This window comes from Centroberyx affinis, unplaced genomic scaffold (genome assembly GCF_046629955.1).
Source record: "Centroberyx affinis isolate AG114_WGS23_722 - 3 ecotype Tasmania unplaced genomic scaffold, CSIRO-AGI_Caff_v1 ptg001575l_1, whole genome shotgun sequence".
Classification (NCBI taxonomy): domain Eukaryota; kingdom Metazoa; phylum Chordata; class Actinopteri; order Beryciformes; family Berycidae; genus Centroberyx; species Centroberyx affinis.
In genome coordinates, this window is record NW_027280025.1 from 491,790 (window position 1) to 514,637 (window position 22,848).

Genomic DNA, 22,848 nt, shown 5'->3' on the forward strand with positions numbered 1-22,848 from the left:
AACCACAGCAACACTGAATCCGATGGAATAGAATGAATAGGATGGACTTAAGCAGCTCTACTCGCCCTGAGAATATCACAGGAAAGTGTAGGAATATGTATGTGAAACTATAATGAAAATGTCAAAAACCAAATCAAAACATATCCAAGCCAGGATAATGGATTAAAGATTGCAGAATGAAATACATGAGAGCGGTGAGTCATAAAATTCTCTCCATTACTAAGAAGATATCATCAGTTATGTCTAATGAAGAAGTTATATCTGAACATATTTCTTAGCAGCTGGTTGAATGGTGAATGATCAACTTCGGACTCATTTAGTCACACGCACATCTTCTTAAGTGCTGTGTTGAAGAGAAGTCTGCAAAAATTAAGCGTAGAACCGTAACACTATGCTCCAAAACTAGTTTTATTAATTAGAAGACAATGATTCAGCCTATCAACACATCTTCAATAGTGAGTGGTGAATGATCAACATCAGCCAAATGAGGATCTACCGGCAAAGTGATGAGTTTAGCGCTGTGTTTGTCCTTCATACCGCACCACAGCCCCCGCTGGCTGACTGAGTTAGAGCCCTATTCTGAGCCGGCTATTAACAGGCAGCATCAGGGAGAGCGCTTATCACATAGCTAGGATACCAGTCATTAAACTTCAACGCCCACCGTGACATCTAGAACACCCACGGGTGATATTTCCGTTCGCTGTGTCTGGAGCACGGGGGTGGCGGGGCGGAGCAATGGGGGCAGTCAACATGAGGCAGAGCTGTGGCTTCGTTTCAAACTGCTGGTGCTTTGTCAGTGTAAGCTGCTGAAACGTTTCATTTTCTGCACTTTTTGAAACATCAGAGTAGCTGATTTTAAAAAGTACAGGTCAGATCTTGTCGAGGGTTTAAAGTGAAAGGGGCGCAAGTGATATTTTCCTAATTTTATAGCAGAGCAAAAACAAAACTTCAAACGATTGCATGATTTTTATTCAAAACATAACGTAGGAACCATTCATACTTTTACAGAGATTATGATTCAAAAAATGTATATTCTAAAAATAGCTATTACGTGCAGATACGGCGTTTTTGCACCAAATTTAATTTAGGTTTAGGTTTTCATTCATGTCATTATTTTTTTACAAATGTGTCCCATTGACCATGAGATAAGAGCTTTCCAATGACATATAACACTAATTTTCAATGTTTATGCGGTGGTCAAATCATCGGGTATGAAGTGAATAAGCTGAATACAGGGTTCAGGAGCTGAGAAATCTGCTTAGAAATCTGGACTTGAGAGTCATGGCAATGTTTCGCTCTGCTGCAGCTGACTTGTTTGGTGGACTTCTTTTGTTCTGCTACTGTAACCAGAAGCACGGAGCAGCCTGGGAGATGTCTTGTTTTCCTCCCTCTCTCTGACACTCCCCCTGAACTCGGCTCGTTAGCTCAGGCTAATTATCTGCTCTGTTGGCAAAGCTGCACACTAAAATTAGCAAATATTCTGTGGGTTTAAGCAAAGAGATTCTCAGTCTTAGCAAAGAGAGTGGACAGTGAAATAATAACAGATACAAATACAAACTGTTTGCTTGGATCAGGCCTTATCAAGCATCTTAGAGTAGAAATGCTGATCTAGATTAAGTTTTGCTGTTCAGATCATAGTGAGTGAGATGCTAACAGAAAGTGGATCGGTGATGCTAGAATTGTTCTCCTCTTTGCAAATACGGGCCTTTTGTTTTGGTGTCAGCGTGGCACTTGGCTCTCTGATCATATTTGTTTGCACCAACAGCAATATATTGTTGCAGAAACATAAATTAGCCCTAGGCAATGATTCAAGAATATGAAGATGCAATTTGCAATCAACAGTCAACCAGGAAGCTATGCAGGAACATCAATGGCAGAGAAACACAGCAAAATCTAAAGGTAAGTGTCGAGATCATTAACTTAGATGCTGCATTCATTGCGCTGACTCTTTAGTCTGCCTCCAACTCCAACTATGCATTTTTTCCAAGCTCAACCTTCAGGGATTCACTCTTTAAACACAACTTGAGGTTATCATCAACACTTCACAGCCCTTCACATCTGCAGATGTTAATGAGGTAGATGTGAAGGAGACAATTATCTTCCTGTGCTGTGCTGTGCCTCATTTGTGTCCATGCGTGTGTGCGTGTGTGTGTGTGTGTGTGTGTGTGTGTGTGTGTGTGTGCTGACATACAGTATATGGCTCTGGCTGTTGCCATGGTGAAGGTGAAGGAGGAAGAGGAAACCCGAGGGAGGAGCAGGCCTGATCAGACCTGTAAAGATAGTATGGGGGCTCAGGGGACTAAACCAAACCAGTGCTGTCTGTGTGTGTGTGTGTGTGTGTGTGTGTGTTTGGGTTTGGTTGTGTGTTTTATTTTTTTCTCTGTGGATGCCAAGGAAAAATTCACTTGATGTCTCTGTTGCTCTCTTTCTCACTCTTTCTCTCATACACACACTTAAATACACACTTAAATGATGATTACCCCATTGCTAATAATTACTAGAAGTAGTGACAGACAGACGTGATACGTCTCCCTCATCAACCTCATGACTCTCTCTCTCCCTGCCTCAGTGTGCTCTTTGTGGCGGGCAGGAAATCTCTAAAGCTCCAGTTACCTCACCTTAAGCCAAACGCACCTCAATGCATGTTTACAGTGCAACACACATACACATAGCTTCACCATAGAGATACACACACCTGCACTGTAGTTTAAAGGTACGGCTTTGTCAGCAGCACAACGCATAATTACAGAAACACCCTAACGCCCAAACAAATTACTTGTCGAGTGGGGAAACGGCCGATTCTTAACTTTCCCCCCCATTTAACAAGCATGCTGTTACCATGGAAACACACATGGACAGCAGCCACATTTCATTTACACTGCCACAGTACTTACTGAGGATGATGATGGCAGAAGAAACCCTTCTGAGGACACCAGGTGTAATATCTGGAGTCAGCATGGTGACACACACTCAGTCCCTTCCAGTACTGTTGTAACAACCTACTTACTAGCACTACTATATGATACTTGTGTATAAATGCTACTTCTTGTGCTGGTTGTCAGGGAGATGGCTGGGCATTTAAGACTTGACGCGCCCAGTTATCCAGCAAAGGGCCGCGGCAGCAGCAGCAACAGGAACGGATAAGGAAGGTATAAGCAGCAAAGCCCCGTCTTCCAAGGACAGAGACACCTTTGGCTTGCATGAGGAGGCCCATGATCACCGCATCCAAATGCACCCAAAAAAAGGAGGAGTGCCATGTGAGCGCGGTAGGGTACGACATTAAGGCTCCGTGGGATATTTTAGCCGGGCTGCGCACCAATAGGAAAGTCACAAGGATGGAACGGGACGACACCGGAGATACACACCCACAAATATTCTCTCTCAGTCTCTGACACACACACACACACACACACACACACACAGCTTATAAGTAGCCTGTAACCAGAGCCGTTCAGGAGCTATTTAGCAAACTAAGAGTCGAGTTAGGCTTCAAATACAGGTCAGGGTCCCAACATAATTTATACCGTTTCCATACATGAACACCCTCAAAAACTGCACATTCACCCATTGTTTGTCCCATATAATGCTGCTTACACTGCTATACAGGGCTGTCATGTTTTGCTTTGAATAGCATTGGAAAGAAGTGCAACAATAACAACTTTAGATGGGGAGAGTATCACAAATTTCCAGTCAGGAACCACCAACTGACCCTGATGTTGTTGTTATTCTTTGGTTTGTTATTTTAAAGAGAAAATCCTAGCTGCAGTACATGCTATTAACCAGCAGAGGGTGGTAGAGCTTAGTTAAGTGGTCACTCTTGACTGGGTCTAGGGTGTATTGACGGTGGACTTTACTGACAGATGTTCAATATAGCTGAGACCTGTCCACACAGTCAACAAATCAGATTATTGTATCATACAAACCTATCAATAGGCCTACCTGTCTATCTTCATTTGTTTCAATATTCAGTCTTCTTGCTTAGGTTGTGTACACATAAACCCTGTGTGACATGGTCAAATAGAGTCTAATAGGGTGGAATGAAAAAGCATTTATGACCCAACAACATTAAGAAAATTCAAATCTATTTAGCTAATCTGATTATGGTGACCTGACAATCGTTTGAGAACAACAATAGATTTGACTTCATCACAGATGGTTAAAGAGCTGGGTCACATTAGAATTTAAATCCATTTAAGGTTCCATTGAAAAACATTAATGTTTCCGACGCCAGCTAATTCCAAAGATTGAAAAAGTTTGTCTCCTAATCCTCCATGGAGCTGAGCCATTAAATTTGACTCAGGCATTTAGAAAATGTCCTAGAATAACTCACTGCCTGCCAGGAAGTCAAGCACAAATCTGGACCTCAGCACTCCATGGAAAACAGTGATGATGTGAAAGTAATGGAGCAGACTATCTGGCGGGATGAATACCAAAAAAATCAGAAATGTACCTCCACTGTCAGGTGAGCTGAGGACGTTTAGGGCGAACAGCATGGCGTTGGAGAAGGTGGTGGCCTCCTCCTTACTGGCAAAGTTCAGCCCATAGACCTGGCGAGCATCACGCCACTGGTGGAAGGTGGGAGTGGCCTGATTGTATTTCAGACCCTTCACTATGGAGTAGTTGATCACCACCTTGAATGGGGGAAGGAAAATGAAGAGGTGAGTTAAAATGATGCATCAATCACTCAGGAGGGAAGACATTTACTGTATCCATTCTAACCATAGATGTAAGTGCTGTTTTTTTTTCCCCCTCCAGTCTTCTACTGCTGGCCACTGAGCAGCTCCACCAGAGCATCAGAGTATCTTGCTCAAGGGCATCTTGACAGTAGTTGTTGAGGGAGGGGAGAGAATTTTTAATTCAATTACCAGCCCAGATTTCCCCAGCTGGTCTGGGATTCAAACCAATGAACCAATGAAGCAATGAATGTCTAGACAACCACCGCTCCCAAGGACATTCGTAGAAGTTGTGCTAAAAAACAGAAGGAATTAAAGGAAAAATCCACCCTACAACACTTTAACATTGTTGAAATCAGCTACTGGTGATGTATCTTGCATTTCTGGGTCCATTTTGTTGTCTGGTGCTGTATTTTCTTATTCCTGTGGATAACTGGCCAAACGTAGACAACATGATGTCACGTCAAGATATTTTCAGTGCAGCTACAATAGTCTGTTAGCATAGAAATGTTCAACTATATAAAACAGCAACGGTAAACTTCAGTTTTTTTCTTCAGGGCCTCTCTCTACTCTTACAACTTACTACTCTTTGCACCGAAGTTCAACAATCATGAAAAGAGGAATGAGGCAGAGATACCAAGTTCTCCACCGACAGCAGCCTCAACAGACCATAATGCATTTCTCTGAAGTCGAAAGTCATTCTAGGAAATAGAGGCAGGTTGAGGGAAAGTCGATACAGCAGAAAAGTAAATTACAACACTTTATCACAAAATAACTGCTGGAACGCACTGATGTTCACAGACAATAACAGTGTCAGAGCATCCGAGGGTGGATTTTTCCTTCAGCTTGAGGAGAAAATGAGATCTATATACACTTGCAGCTCCACAGCTCTATAGTCAATGTAACAGAAACGTCTCCCAATCAGCTGGGACTGTGCTCACTGCCTTCATGTCTCACCTGCTGGTCCTGCAGTTTGACGCCCACCACTCTGAAGGTGTTGTTGGCAGTGTTGTGGTAGATGTTGATGCGGCTGAAGCCCTGCTGCCCCGGCTTGATGGGCACCCACTTCTTACTGGCATCGTCATAGACCATGACCGAGGCCCGCGCCTGGCAGATGCTCTGTTCACTGGTGGGAGATAGAGAGAGAGAGAGAGAGGGAAGGGAGACATTCAGGTTAATATGGGGAAATTATTCTACTGAATGTGGAGAGATAAAGAGGTTGGTTATTGGATTATATAGGTGAACTATGGCTAGAGATACTTTCATTCCCCGTACTGCGCTCCCTTATGGACCAGGACAGTGTCAGTATGAACCACATGGGTATATAAAGACTTGAATCTACATTTGGATGTGAATGTGGTTTTGTTAAATAAAATACAATCAATGGAACATAACTACTGTATAGTTAGCTGGTTAGCTTATGGGTCGCTAGGGAGCCACACCTTTCTACAGTTACCACTACAAGTCACCGCTTCAGGAATAATATGTCGCCGCAGTAGGAATCTGACAGCTTGTGCGTCCCGAGGAGAGGGAGGGGCTGTCGTTTTGAAACCCTATAAACAAGGAAGCTAAAAACCTCAACCTCAAACCAAAGCCCTGGAAAATTCCCCTTTCCCCTCCTGGCCTTTACTGTGGCATGGTGGTATCATGGCACATCCATAAATGTTCAGAGGCGTAGGGGCAGAAGGGCGTGTTGGGGATGCTGGGTAATGACACAGTGTGTTAAAAACACTAGTGTCTAATCAACAAGCTTATCGCCAGCTGGAAACTCATTTGTTAAAAAGTAAATGAAAAGACATAGACAATCTCACACACTCACACACACACACACACACACACAAACACACAATACAGAAGAATAATGAACTAGCTTCTACAAATAACCATGTTCACAACCACAGAACTGAAAGGGAATTCATTTCGCTAAGGCAAGACAAATTTGGCCATTCAATTATGTGGTTTAGTACTTCTATGATTCACTAAATACATCACAAATTACCAGTTTCAAGGAAGAATTACATACACAGCACATACAGCATGACATTATAAATACCCCTACGTGTTATGCGAGACCATACTGTTATGATCTTGGCACCATGTGGGAGCGGGGGTGTTAGAATCGCATCAGTATGGAAATGCATAACAGGTGGAGAGGTGATCTCCACTCTGGTAGAGGTGAGGTTAACTCTCTCCTTGTGGAACCTGTGAAGTGACTAAATGTTCTTCTCATTTTCACCTTCAACGCCTCGGGGAGACTCAGCCCGGCTCTAATGCTGCTCACATTACCAGTCTGAAGGTGTGAGCACCAAGAAAAACTGACCAAAGAACATTGTTCCCCTGCATACTGACAGCAAAGGCCTGCTAGTGTGCCTTTGTCCCAGCTATATGTACAGTATATAGTGTATGTAAGACACAATATGATGCGATAAAGATGATAAAAAGAAGATAAAGGTAAAGATAAAGATAAAGATATAGATAAGATGAAACCCTATTGATCCCCATGCGGAACTGTAGCAGCAAATGTAGTAGGAAAAGAAAAAAATGAGACAGAATATTCAACTACAATATAAAAATCAGCAATAAAAACAGTAGAAATATGTAGTAGATATGTGAATATGCAGATACATACAGTATAGGGCTGGGCGATATCGTAGAAATCAATATCATGATAATCATAAGGATTTTTCTCGATATCAGTATATATCACGATATGGTTCATGTATGCAAAATCACGTTAAATAATCAAATTAATGTTCATCTCATTGAACCGAATAGTAATGTTAGGTGTGATGTCAAACAAAACAGAAATATTCAAATAATATTCCTACCATAGCAACCTCAACCTACCAACCTACCATCATACCATTTTATGAGAGTTTTTAAGTAAAATTTTCTTGTCATCATCAATTCAGACAGCAGAAATGTGTGTCACGATATCAAAATATCTTCATATCATCACGATATGATTCCACTGAAAGACGATAAACGATAATATCGAATTATCGCCCAGCCCTAATACAGTATATACATATTGTATTATAATGTATATATAGCAGTCTCTCACAACAATTATCAGAAGGGGTGGGAGCTGTTTCCAAGCTCCAGAGGACACCAGTAACATTCAAATGCCAACATGTGAACCCCCTCCAACACACACACACACACACACAAACACACACACACACACACACACACACACACACACAAACACTCCCCATCTTTCCTTCGATCTGCCGCTCCCCAGGAGGAACACAGCAGGACACCTGAGAGAATCCCCTGGACCGGACTGACATGTGGTTCGCTCTCAGCTGGCTTTCTGTCACTCAGATGGTTTCCTGCAATCATCTGCTCTCCAGTTCCCTTGCCGCCTATCGCCTTCACTCAGACACTGCATCTCCATGTTTGTGAATAACTTGCTTTCCTTGTCAGACAGTTTGGGAGTGATGACTGAGTGATGATGACTGACTGCAGACTAATGTTTGCTTATCAAGTCTGTGTGCGCAGGAGTTTCATTCAAAAACTCAATATCCAGCATTTGAAAAACACTTAGTCTTACAAAATGATTAAGTGCCTTATGGGTTAATTGTCCCAAAATGTACATATAGCAATTTTGGATGAAACCCCTTACTTGTTCTCAGTGCTGCAACAGAATTTCACAGCCAGATGGTTGGATCTCAAGATGCTTTAATTTCCAGCTGTATATTTAACAGTTCCTCATAGTTTGGATAAGGCTGTGTTTACATTTTTTCTATGGCATCTTCTTCTGAGGTGAGGGAATATGCATTTGGAGTGACAGCCTACTTGCCTACTTGACACATGACAGTTGTATACTGATATCTACTTCTGTGCAAAAATATTAGAAAGTCTCTATCAACGCAGGACATGCACATCATGTAGTTCTTAAGGGAGACGCCTTAAAGCTCACTTGACAGATGCATTTCAGCAACAACTCCCAGATTACAACCACTATCCATCCATCAAATATCCATTACTCCCCAGTGCACAACTGTTATCAATATCAAAGCAATCAAAACACAACTTAAAGTCCATGCCAGTGCTTCTAATGGACAAATAATCAGCTGTCAATAGCCAATAATCCGTCTCACAGCCACTACTATACGGTTAAGCCACTGATTCAAAGTCAGATCAGATAGTTTGGTTTACCCTCTCTGTGACATGTCCGGATGTTGCGAGCAGGCAAGAGTAAGAGAAAGTCAGACGTGACACCGATGGTTCGACTGAAAAACGGCTACACAATAAATAGCCCACATCCAGGGAAACAGGAACTTCAAAACCAAACAGGAAACATGTTTGTCATTAATAGGAGCAGCAGATGTGTAATGCGATGTACTTCAAATACATTCAAATATAGTACGGCCTTTATTCTCAATAATTCACTCCAGATAAAATCTAAAACGCTGTTTAACTGGCCCTGACACCGAGGCAAAACAAACCACATGCAAACACCCTCCCTTCTCATGCCAGGACAAGAGAAGAACACAAATCAGGTCCTTGTCAGTGGAAAATAATAATCAATTGAATCACTGATAAGCCGGGCTGGAGTGTATGGCAATCTGAAAATGTGATTACGGCTTGAACTCCACTCCTCCTCCTTCTCCTATTCTAAAAAGCAAAACCATAATGGAGCACTGCAGACATAATACTATTTCCTAAATCTCTAAACAAGTTAAACAGACTCTCTAATCACATAACAGACACTTCTCTCCACATCAGAGACCTGACAGACCACTGAAGTCTCACTGGGAAAAGAGAGGGAAGGGAGGAGGGAGGCGGCGGCGGCGGCTGCATCTCTGTGATGGATCTTCTTACAAAAACAAGCCCTATTTCTGGAGCGGTTTGGGCCAGAGGGCTAGAATGCCTTGAGCCTGATGCTGACGGTTTCAGTTCTCTTCAAGCCGTCAGAAATAAAGCAGCCTCGTCTATTCCTTCTGTATGTATATTGCTCAATCAACACATCACGAGATGCAGAGCACTAAAATGATCTGGCTCAGACAGTTCCTGCTTGGTCCTACGGTGGTTTAGAATCTGGATCAGCACAGTCCAGTTCAGTTCAGTTCACTTAGCGGTTTGAAAAAAAAAAACGAAGACACCTCACCACTTCTGACAGTGTGCTAAACGGTCATGTGTGTGATCCAGTTACTGAGGGTGGCGGACTCTCTCTAGGTCACATGACCAAAAGGAGCCAGGACACATAATAGCTGTTTAACATGACAGCTGCTTCTACTGACGTAAAAAAAAAAAGAACATCAAAGGCTCAGAGCTCACATGCTCCATGCTTGGCAGACTTTTAGCCGACCGGGAGAGAGAGAAGCAGAGAGTAAAAAAAAAAGATGGTAGAGCGGGGAGATGAGCGAGAGAGAGGGAGAGAAAGAGCGAGAGAGAGAGAGAGAGAGAGAGAGAGAGAGAGAGAGAAAACAGGGAGACTATGTGTTTGTTATGATAGTACGGCGGGCAATATGGCATGTCATAATCTGAAAAAGGTCAGCTATGGCTGAAAATCACAATCACTGACATTAAAATAATATGATGAATCAAACTGATGTTCAGAGCAGGAAGGTACGCAACACGTCTGAAGGTCAAATGGAAGCACTAGTCAACATATTATTTTGAGATACATCTGAATAACTACACAAACACACTTTTGGACAAAATCAAATTTCAGTGGCAAATTTGAAAAACAAAAATTGTTGGTCTAACATTGCGACTTCTCCTTTCTTTAGACACAAAATGAGTAAATGGTGATGAATGAATGTCAGTGGATGATGATGTAGAAATTCATCCCTTCTCTGTATGGGTGATTTAAGCAAGGTGAAGAATACTTATATGAACTACAGTTGACTTAATTATACAAATGATAATAATTTGGACAGCGTTGTTCTGTTCCCTCTGTTTCCCGCTCCAACCCTCTGAAGGTTTACGCCCGCTGGTCTTTCCCCTCTCTCCTATTCTATAGACTCCATCTTTAAAAATGCATTAGCACTATCCCCCCATCCAACTCATGAATAAAAAAGGAAATACTGTACGTTTTCCGACACCACATAAACCGGCTCATGAGACGAGTGCAAATATTTTTGACCAAATATTTTAATTTTCCTGCATGTGCAGTGGCTATTTAAGCCATTTCCTTCATTAATATGCATTGTATCGTTTTAAAAAGATAGTTTCACTTTTTCAACATGAAGAAACCCTTGTATTCTGTATGTGAAGCGCTAGCCTGGAAAATGAACTTGAACTGATACAAAGCAGTTGATAGCAGGCCAATGGCTCTCCTCCAAGCGTCTGACCCTGCATTTTGCTGTCCTAAACTACGACCTCAACGGCAGCTTGATAACATTCACCTCCAGAGACAAACTGAGAGATCGAGAAAAAGAGGGGCAGAGGGTGTAGAGGATAGAGAGAGAAAGACATGGAGAGAGAGAAAATGAGAGAGCACAGGCAGGGAGAGAGGAGATGAGTGCTTCCCCATGTCAAATAAGCCTTATAGGCAAGCGGTGAAAAGGAGGCCACATTCCCAGGCTTTTGAATTAAGCAAAGCACTGTCCTACACACATGGTTAAACATATGTGCCCTCCCCTCCTCCACACCCATCCTCCACACACACACACACACACACTTTCCAAGTGTTGTGGCTGTGTGTTTTCCCTCCCGGCCCAGTCCATTAGCAGAATTCTTAGTGCTGGAGGGTCTGATCTAGTCCTTGCAAAATTCGTGTGTATGTGTATGAGTTTGAGTGTGTACATTAGGAACAGTAGTTTTGGGTTTCTTCAAAAAAAAAGCTGTGAGATTTGCCAGTGTTACAATTTGGTCAATTTTCTGCCCGGATTTATTTGGGCTGGGAAAGCGTTTTCTTGGCAAACTGAGATAGGGGTTGATGGGGTGGGGTGGGGTGATGTCGAGGCATCCTCTCTGGGTAGCGCCCAAGGGCAGAGCTTCTGTTATCATGGCAATTAACTTTTGTTGCCGGGGTAATTGTTTCATAGTGCTGGTTCACAGTGGAAGGCCCCCGAACAGACCCGAACAAATGATGAGTCATTCAACAGAGCCGTGCACTGCTGGCTCGTGACAGCAGTTTAGATTCGTTAGGTCCTTTGTTTCTGTGATAAAAACGAAATGTCAAAAACCACTTAGGCTATCATGGCTGTGCAGAAGTGCAGCGTCAGCAGAACTCTATTCATGCTGAACAAACGAACCAAAGGTATATCATGACAAAGCTAGTGATGAGTATGAGTGTAACTTCCTCATACAGTTAAGCTTCACCCTCCACCCTCCATAAGCTTTTAAGAATGAGCCATTAGTAACTCAATCTGCGTACAGAACTTGTTGAATCTAAGGAGAATTGATAGTTTGATTAGTGCAAACAGGTAAAACCCTGGGGGAGCTCTCATTTGAGAAAATCCAAATAAACGATTTTTTCAATTGTCACATCTGGGGAAAGATGAATAGACAAGGTGAAGAATTAATGAGCCTGAGCATCCACTGTACCACAGCTCTGCAGAGCTGGTGACAAATTAATTTACCCCAATTAATCAATTCATTTCATGCAAATTAGCCAGCTTTCAAAACTCATATCCTCTCGTAAAGCGAAAAGAGAGATGAGGAAGGCGGGAATGAAAGCAACCACAGAGGCAAAAGAGCTTCCCTTACAGCGGGAGGGTTAATTACACTGTTTTATTCATCCCTGGTTGGTACTGTAGCTTACACACGAATGCACAAACTCACACACACACACACACACAAACAAACATAGACAGACAGTTTGTAACTCAATCCAAGGGTTGTCTGCTAAATAAGCCATGACCTCCTCAGGTAGGAGACATTTATCTCATGTCCAGCGGAGCAATACGCTGCTGTAACATCACTCTGTCCCCAACATCCGACTGCTGAGGGCGTGGAAAGTCTCCAAATCATTTCCACAGCAAATTCACACAGTTCTCAGGGTCAGCCTATAAAATAAGCACGCTCCGAGTTATCAATCCTCTCTGTGTTCATGCTGAGCTGAAGGAAAGGTGCACACAAGCACAATAACTCAACACACTGTGCTGTGAAATGGAAAGCACGGAAAAAAAAACCAATCAGGTCTGCTCTGCCACTTCCATTCTCAGCTTTGTCTTGGGAGAGCGAACCTGTCCAGCCTATGTTGTGAAGTCCTGTCCTTTTTTCAAAGCAGAATAGGGATATACTGTATTATTATACACCCACACATAGATTATGGCACCCATACATACACCCAAAATAACAGTCACAGCTATTTTTAGCAGAGGGCCAGATTAGTGAAGGGCTGCAGAAACAGGCGCACACACACACACACACACACATATTGGTTACTGGGTATGCATTTGGTTAGTTGTCTGTTATTATTATGCTCACCAGGAGGATTGTAGCCTCTAGGGTTCATTGGACACTTTGGGGCAGGGCAAAACCACCGCCTGTGTTCCATAGTATGAAGGGGCGTGGTGGACGTTTACAGTATGCATGCCTCTGTGTGTGTGTGTGTGTGTGTTTGGGCGTGAGCTTGTATATTTGGGTGGGTGGGTGTGGGGGTCCATCTGACAGAAGGAAGAGGTCTGTCTGAGTGGCTGGATTAGAGACAGAGCCTGGCAGGCAGATCATTACCTCACTGCAGTCTTAAATCTAAATTAACCAGGACTTAACTCTCTTACAAGACCTCTAATCTGCTCCACAGGGAAAGTAGCGTTCACAGGCAGAGGGAGGGAAGGAGGCCTGCGGGAACTAAAAACAGCACAAGCCAACTTTATTGCTGAGAAACAGTGTGAAGCCCGGTTATTAGTAAGCAAGCACACTGAGCACAGAGAGGGTAGAAGAGAAGGCGCTTGGTTGTACAAAGGAAACAGTGAGAGAAGAACGCAGTAGATTCTTTAGGGAGGCAGGCCGGCTTTCAGGGATCGAAGTTATGCTGCTGCATGTGATGCAACCCTGCAGCCACCAAGCTAAGTGGAACAAGGTTATTAAACTTAAAGGAGAATACCGGTGTCATATAGAGTTATAGTCAATTTACTGTCTACACCTAGTTACAACTACAACTATATAGATATAGTTTATAGATATAGATATATTTAGATATTTCGATTTTTTAACATTTACTCATGTTTTATGTTGTTTTTACTTTATGATGTCAAACCTAGCTTGAAATTAGCTGCTGTCCCCGCTAACAAAGGCAGTCCAAATAAGAAGACATGGATGTGACAATAAAGGTTGTAAGGCAACATGTTTTGAGAGATTATTGAATATGAAAATACTCAGCTCAGAATGAAATAATGATAAAACAGAAACTTTGGCAAAAACAAAATTAAGGCTTCATGTTTACTGTGATGGATTATCTAGCTTGGACACTTTAAAGTCTGTTTACTGTACAAAAATGAATGGCAGCAAATGGCTTCTTCTGAAGGTAGGAAATGAGCGTTGATATCTCTGATAACTATGCTGACTGTGTGCAGACATCAGCAGGAATAAAAGAGAAGGCACAAACCTTTGGCACAACCTTAAACAAAACAACAGTATTATCCTTTATTGACGACAGCTTGGCAATTTGGTTGGAAGACAAGATCGTATATATGATGCAACTATAGTACAGTCAGTCTGAACAATAGCGCTTATAGTGAATATAATAAGTCACACTGCAAGTTGTAAGCTGCCAGCAGCAAATAGGGCAACTACACTGTCAGAAAAAAGGCACAGAGTTGTAGCTTTTTTTCCTGAGGCTGCACCACAGACCTATTTTTTCCTGTGATATAGAACCACATTCTGTATAGAACCACTATGGGGGATATTAGTGCTGAGCAGAGAGTAATACGCTTTCATTGCAGGCATGATTAAGACCACAATAATGAGGATTTAAAGAATTTAAAACAGAGCTTTGATAGCACAAAAATGTCTCCATCTCCTCCACTAATGCATCATGTTTCTACTAAGAACAAGTCTATTATATACTGGAGAATTTTCATAATCTATACAATGTCACCAAAGCCTAATGTCCATGCTCCATCACTTTGTTCAGGTCATGCTCATACTGTACTACACCATACTGTGTTTACCTAACCTCTGCCCCACTTATACACAAAGTACAGTGCAATACTGCTGAATGGGCTACAATTAAGCCCCAAATGGGCGAGAGAGAGAGAGAGAGAGAGAGAGAGAGAGAGAGAGAGAGCGAGAGAGAGCGAGAGAGAGAGAGAGAGAGAGAGAGAGAGAGAGAGAGAGAGAGAGAGAGCGCTGCAGGCCTTAATGGCATTAATGCAAACCACATTAATGTGCTTATGTTCTTAGCTAAATGTCGTGCTTGTTGTGTGCAAAAAGCTCAATCTCATGCCTTGTATCGGTTTGCATTGCTGCTACTTTTAATTCACACACAAATATCAGAACACAGTAGCAGCAGTGAATGCATGACCCACATTCTGCATTTCCTTGACTGTGTGATTAACTTGTATTGCAATGCACTGCCACAGAGCTGTTATTGTATCAGCTCTACTGGCACTAAAACAGGCAGAACTGCTCAGTGACTTTGTTCATAGGAATGTCACTTTACATGTATTTAAATTCTGTTTGTGACATTGATTCAGAACGTAGATCCCAACTCTCTCACTGTACTTAATATTCAAATGCTCTTGTTGATCAATGCTGCAGTTATAGAGGGTAGTAGAGGGTAATATGTGGTAATAGAAGGAAACGGGAAGTATCACAGGGTAAAAAGAGGTAATAGGAGACACTATGAGGTAATAAGAGGTAATGGGATGCTACATGTGTAAGTTTATCATGTTTTTTTTTTTCAGTTTCAGTTTCAGTTTTAAACTGCATTTTGTTATCTATATTTTTACCATCTACTCTGTTGTAGTTCTTTTCAAAAGTGGCACATTGAAATCACTCATTAGGTGTGATGGGCGGAGCGGGAACTAACAAAAAAAAACAGGACAAAAATAGCCAGATCCATGTTATTCATAAAATTATACTGCTGATTTCTGAAATCTACAAAAACTTAAATGTTGTTGATTCATGGTAATTTTTTGTAATGTGTGCACTGCTGTATCTGTCTGTCTGTATCTGTACACTGCTGTATCTGGAGAGCAAAGAGGGCTGAAGTCATGATGCTCTAATGTCAGGTCTTAATGGCCAGGCAGCTGCATGTGTGCTAGTGGTCCAGGTCAGCTGTAAGGAGCAGCTGCACGTACTGTACAGATAAAACCTCATTGTCCTTTATTTTTATCACCCACCCTCCCCCCTCCTTCTCCCTCTCCCTCATGATGACAAGACAGCCAACATAGCCGTTTGATCCTCCAGCTCTCATCTGGGACAGCGGCAGTATGAAAACCTCCCTCCCGTCTCTCTCCATCTCTTCCCTCCATCTTCCATCCCTCCATCTCCTGGCAGAGAACAGAGAGAGAGAGCGAGGGAGAGGGAAAGAGAGAGAGAAGGGCACTGGCCCGAAAGGCTGTCGTTTTAGCCAGAAGCCATGCTGTCTTCAATACTTGTGTGAATTAAACATGTATGGAGCCCTTACAGCGCCCTGCTATTCAGAGATACAATATATGGGGCTGCAGAGTGTGTAGAATAAAGGAGACGCTCAGTGTTCGTGTTCACACAGCAGGCGGTTTCTATCAGCTGCGGCTCTCTGGAAATGTCGCTGGCTTTGACAGAAAAGATGTGACCGGGAGGGAGGAAAGACAAGAAGAGGATCGTCAAAAAAAAAGAGCAGAGTGCGACACTATGATTTGAACTTTTGACTTTTGAAATCTATCACTCATTGTGAAGGAGGATGATAAAAGAAATATAACTATTTATCTATGCAATGATAAAGCTTTACTATTAAATAGACACACAATACCAACAAAATGCTGTTTTGTTTTTGCAGTTTGTGCCAAATCAAATGAAATCATCTGTGCATACGATAACTAATCCAAAATAACCTCAATTCTGTAGCTAAACAACAGTTTGTAGAGGCCAGATTAAGATTACAGATTAGTATTTTAGCTCTGATTAAAATACAACAGGGAAAGATTTAGCTTCATATCACGGACCAACACCCTCTGTGCTGCTGGCATATAGTAACACTCTCCTCGCACAGAATGAGTGAACCCAGTTGGCCAAACTAACAGACGTCAAGTACACACAACCCATCTGAATTAGCAGAAGCACTATCATGTTCATCCCAAAATGTTTTCATCCCTCTACGCTTTGATTCCAATTAATGCCTCTGACATTTAACATCTGTCACTCACCACTGACATACACTGGAAATGGGACTGAACACACAGACAGACACAAACTTGTACAAAGTATGGGAACAAACCTGGCAGCGATGTGGCTGTAGAACAAGCCTGAGTCACTGACACTCTGAGGGAGGCAGTAACGCAGCACTTGGAGCCGATGTATATCCATTTTGGTAAAGGGAAACGGAATCAGCAGCGGCAATCTATGGCAGAAACCCGTTTTTCTGCTGCTCCATCACCTATTTATGTCCTTTATATAAGCCTCAAAAACTGTACTTCATTAAAAGCAGCATAATCCTCATGCTGAAAGCCTGTGACATAAATTACGAACAGGAGCGGTGGCCATATAAATGACCCAAAAAAAGGAAAATATCACAAATATCCACTTAAAAATGGAGTGAGATTACAAACGTCCCACAGTTATGAATTCTTATATTACTGCATCCGGAGCCTCGTATGAGACTGATGATCCATCCATCCAGCAACAAAGAGATGACTGACTGACAGACTGGCAGAGATGAAGTCATTGACCAGCCTGTTGTCTGACCGCATAACAGATGAGCATGAGCATGTGCTTGTGTATATGTGTGTGTGTGTGTTTGTGCGTGTGTGATGTATGTGTGTGTGTGTGTGTGTGTGTGCACATCATTGAACCTCTGTGCTATTGTCATACTGTTAACCCAAGGGAGATTACCTCATATCCGTCTCAACCAGACCCTTCCCCCCATCCAGATTCTACGACACACATGCACACACACACACACACACACACACACAGACGTGTTGAACCATCAAGCGCTACACTTTAAGGGGGGGTGAGTGTGAACCCCCTCCCCTTGAACCCAGCCTGCTGTTGCCATAGCCACCCAGTATTAGACAGGGTCTGAGCCAGTGCTTAATTTGTGCCGGATCCTGCTGGAACATGATCCGGGACCTCGCGGTTTTGGACTACCTGCATTCTGGTACTTATTTGCATGGACTCGGCACCTCTGGTGGCATGAAAGTTTTTTTTTTTGTTTGTTTTTTTTGTCTGCCATGTAATAATCCCAATAGTTGACTCTTCCTTTCCCCTCCATTGCAAAAACCGAATTGGCTCATTTCCATATGAAGACAGGTGATTACCCTATTAGAAAGTAGCAGCAAGCGCATAGTAATCATGTCACATGAGTGAGCTGCTCTGCAGAGTGTGTTATGGTCAACTTCAGGCAGCGTCATGGCTAAAAGACAGTTGAATTTGCTGTCCATATGTCCGCTGTGTGGACTATTTTTGGAAAATTAGACAAGGTAAGCTTGTCTTTTTTTTGTAAACGTGTTACAGTTCTCTGCTGGGATAATACCATCTAAATTCATATTTGCATAGATGAAAACAGAAATTATTTGGAGTGCGGACCTGTAAGTCCTGCAATTGCAATTGGCAATTGCGCATGTTATGAAATAATTGGTAATATAATTGGTTGATGTGAAGGGCTGTAAGCCTCACATCAATGTGGGCATTTCAAAACCAGCACAGTCCAGCTGAATGTCGCATTTAGGCCGACTTCTAGCTGCATGGCATGACCATGACACGTTTTATTGCTGTCATTTCATTATTCACTGACATTGTTTCCTACGTTTAAAATAGATATCCTATGAAAGTATTTGTGTTGAATATTGATGCGCAACTACTCGAGCTAGAATTTGTCTGGTAAATGGTTGAAGCCATTGCAGTTTCCTTGATGTGTTTATGTGTTATGTATGATTAGGATGTCTCACAGCCAAGTATGTGGGCATTTTATGTTGTGCACAGCACAGTTATATCTTTAGTCCACTACATGAAGGGCAGGTTTGTAAAAACCCATCGGTTTGGACAAAATGAGCATTATGTAGCCTATACAATAATGAAATATTGTTAGGTCCCCAGTAGTCGGAGCTCTAAGGTCATATAGTCAGTCATTTAGTAATGTTTAGGCTGTTAGGTCTACAGTAAGCTGTATGGCTGCACTGAGCACCACCGTGCCTCCAATGCGCTGGTTGTCTTGATATGTTCTGGAACCTTTTTCCTCCAGACCGACTCGCGGGAACACAGACCACTTGGTGTTCCGGGACCTCATCATTTACAAATTAAGCACTGGTCTGAGCCATTGAATTACAGCAACAGCGGTCTATACTGTGGTCTGTTCCTATTGATTGGGATGCCCTCTAGCTCACTGGACAGATGTAGTGGGCGAATACACACCAACATGTACAACACACACTACACACTAACTAGAAGAGGTATGCGTGCTAAATGTCCATTAACATGAGCAAGCCCTAATGCTCAATCATTATTTAACGCAGTGGGGTACCAATCTGAAAGTCAGCAGCTTCCATCAGCTTCCATCCAGCCAGCGATCAAGCTGGCTGGATGGACAGACACACACACACACACACACTCACACACACACACACACATATTCAGTCTCTCTCTCAGTCTCTCCCTCTCTCTCTCTCTCTCTCTCTTTCTCTCTCTCACACACACACATACATACTGTACATGATCCAAGTCCCAAGACTGAGGGTTCTTCGTTGTGAGACTGACAGAATGTTCCTCTTTGAACTTTGACCTCTCCGGTTCACTGGCCTTCACCCTAGCGGCTGACCTCATATGCCGTGGTGACGGCAAACAACACAAACGACACAGAGTCACACGTCGCCAAGGGGCACGACTGGCACCGCGTGACAGAAAACGCCAGTTGTGATTGGTTAAATGAGGGTTACAGTCAACAGTGATTGGTCACACGAGGCCCGAGCCAAGGAGAATTACTGTTGGCTCGTCTGCAGCGCTGAGTGTCCAGCTGGACTGCGGGTCGTATCCCTGACAGGTTAGGCTAACGCTAACAAGTTGTATGTGTGACAGACGAGACGCCAACACAACCTGAGGAGGGGATGCTGCTTGTTGCTGGAGGCAAGTTGCAGGAGAACAGGCCACAGATAAAACGCTCAAGGGCAGGTGATTAGAGTCAAGATCAAACATGTGCCGCTAATATGTGCATGTGGTTGCCCCATGTTTTATTCATGTACTGAGGCTGGGATTATTGCCTGTTAGCAAAACAAAACAAAAATATGAGAAAGATGTTTACAGCCTGTTTCATGTATTTTTATATATACTGTATTATTAATACTCACTGCAAAAAATATATTTTTTTCCTGTTTTTAGGTACAATTAAGTCATGGCTGGAAATGTGATGATTGAGGAAAATTACTAAAATGACCAAAATAATCCAGCTTTGTTTTTCACTATTATTATTATTATTATTATTATTATAATTATTATTAAAAATTGTATACCTACTTTTGAAACATCTGATATGTCAAATTAGTGTGCAAACTCTATAAGGAGCACTGGCTCATCCTTTTGTGCCATTTAATATTTCTCATTTATGAGGGTGAGGTATCTTATAAGCCCTTCTGGGTCTCTACCCCCATCCTGTATATGTCCATATATATCCATGTATACTTATTTTTTTCTTTTTTCTAACTCAAGAATTGAGGGCTTCTTTGATAAAACATGGATCAGGAAGCAGTGGCTTTGAGCCATAAAATCAGTAATTACATAATGAAAATCTACCTTCATATAGGGAGATGAGATAAATGGTCATAATGTTCCTGATACAGTAAGCTGATACTGCTCGGCAACAAAAATCGGTCCCAGAAGAAAGTAGGCATATTGACCCCCATAATGACGTAACTTATTCATTACATACATCTATAGATGCCAACTGGCCTTCAGGCTAATTGTCATGGACACATATGGATAGCGACCCCCCGCCCCCCCCTCCTCGCCGCTGCCCCTCCCCCACCTCTCCTCCTCGCTCCACCCTCCTCAGCACTCTCCGGTGCTCGTCCTGACACTAATCCTGATCCTTAAAGGGAAACAGCACTTCCGTTTGGAGCAAAATACTCTATAGGATACACAGCGTCACAGAGGAGATACAGTAGGCGGCACGGCATGCAGACAATCTGAGAGGAAAGAGCTGAGAGAATGAACTTCAGCCGGTCCATCTTTGATAATAACTATGATCTTCCAGACAGTGCAGCATTAAATAAACCTGCACACTTTGTATTTTTCCATGTACCCACCTCCACCTCCATGTATCTACTGTATTGGAATGTGTACAGTTGTTATCTTCTTAACCCACGTGCAGGGACTGTGGTTTGAAATATGAGGAGGATAGCAGAGAATGCAAGAGAGGAAAAGGGTGAGATGAGAAAGGGAGAAAAAGCTGGGGTGACATTAGAGGGGAGAACTGAAGGGGATATGGGAGAAAATCACAGACAAAGAGTTTGAGCAAAGGTAGTTTTTGAAATGATGCAAGTAGCAGAAGCACAGTAGCGGCTTCAAGGTCACACACTAACTGAAGTTATGTAGAGCTAATATAAGGACAAACAGCTTGAGAAATGATATTGTGAATATAATTTCCTCTTGTAACATGCTGTCTCTGCACATAATCTGCAAGTAATGCAAGAGCTAAATGACCCTGTCCATATCTGCGGTCGCTCATAAATAATGAACATACTGAGAGAGAGAGAGAGAGAGAGAGAGAGAGAGAGAGAGAGAGAGACAGAGAGAGAAAGAGAGAGAGAGAGACAGAGAGAGAGAGAGAGAGGTTTTCCTTCTGTTGTACAGTGCTTTTACAGTAGATTACTAGAGTGCATGCTATCCAGGTGTAAACCTCTGATGTATCTACTCCGGTCCACATCTGTATTTGAGCTTCAACAAATCACCATGTTCTGCAGTAATCTGCCAAGGCCATATTATATAGAGACCCTTCTAGCCTTCTATCCCTCTCTCATCTGGCTTTTGATAGTCCCACTCATTCAGCCATTCAGAGATTAGCGCTCTCTCTCTTCCTGTTTCTTTCTCTCACACACACACTCACACACACGCAATGAGTCAGATGGGATCAATCCAGTGGATGATCCAGAGCAGCTGAGCGGACGCACTGACAGACAGCGAGAAACTCATTCCTTCTTCCCCCAGAAAAGATTGAACCAATGAGAGATTGCTGAGGTTAACCAATCAGGCCTCGCTGCTAACAGCTGGCAAGAGGGAGAGAGAAACTAGAGAGAGAGGTGGGGAGAAAGAGAGAGAGAAGAAAGTCAGCAACTCCTGGAGGAGCTTTTCCTCTCCCCTTTTTCCTCACTTTCTCTCCAACTCAAGCCAATTCCACAATTCAACAGCATATAGAGCTGGAATGATATTGAGAACGACAGAGAAAGAGAGAGAAAGAGAAAGAGAAGAGAGAGAGACAGAAATACCAAGGTTTCCTGCTGACAAACAATGCTCCATATGCCGTTTGAAGATCCAAACACAGTAACACAGCTAAAACTGGAGCCAGGCTTTAAACAGAAACACAACATCATTACCACACACTGGAAAGCCAGTTTTATTCTTATTCCTATTCTAAAGCATGGAGAAAGAGAGAGAGAGAGAGAGTGAGAGAGAGAGAGAGAGAGAGAGAGAGAGGATGATGAGGAGTCGTGTTTCCTTACCCGAAGTCGTCAAGGAATACATGTTGCAGAAGAAGACAGTCCTCAAGCATAGGATGAAAGGAGGTAGGGGGAGATTATGGAGGAGAGGGGGAAGCGTTGGCGAGAGAGGAGAGAGCGGTACACATGCTGTCCGGCGCTGCAGTGAACTCAACTCCCCCCCCCTCTCTTTACATCCTCTGAGCGGTTTGAAAATCCACCACGCCAACAGAGCAGACACCCTGAGACGGCATGCATGAAGGAGTAAGTAAGACTGAGAGAGAGAGAGAGAGAGAGAGAGAGAAGGAAGGAGTATGAGAGAGCGAGAGGAGGAGGAGGAGGAGGGAGCGCAGGAGTGTTGCAACAGACTAAGGAATGCAAGAGAGAGAGAGAGAGAGAGAGAGAGAGACAGAGAGAGAGAGAGAGAGAGAGACAGAGAGAATGAG

The 22,848-nt window shown here is 42.8% G+C and overlaps 1 protein-coding gene across 1 annotated transcript in view; it reads right to left on the minus strand.

The window, feature by feature from the left end:
• The window catches only part of evla (Enah/Vasp-like a), a 29,405-nt gene extending 6,808 nt beyond the window's left edge, over positions 1-22,597 (minus strand). The window contains exons 1-3 of the mRNA XM_071527755.1: positions 22,427-22,597; positions 5,631-5,799; positions 4,451-4,631 (exon numbers count right to left, since the gene is read on the minus strand). Of these exons, the coding sequence (XP_071383856.1) occupies positions 4,451-4,631; positions 5,631-5,799; positions 22,427-22,476 (400 nt within the window). The 5' untranslated portion in view covers positions 22,477-22,597. The remainder of the gene's footprint in view (positions 1-4,450; positions 4,632-5,630; positions 5,800-22,426) is intronic.
• Positions 22,598-22,848: the final 251 nt, after the last annotated feature.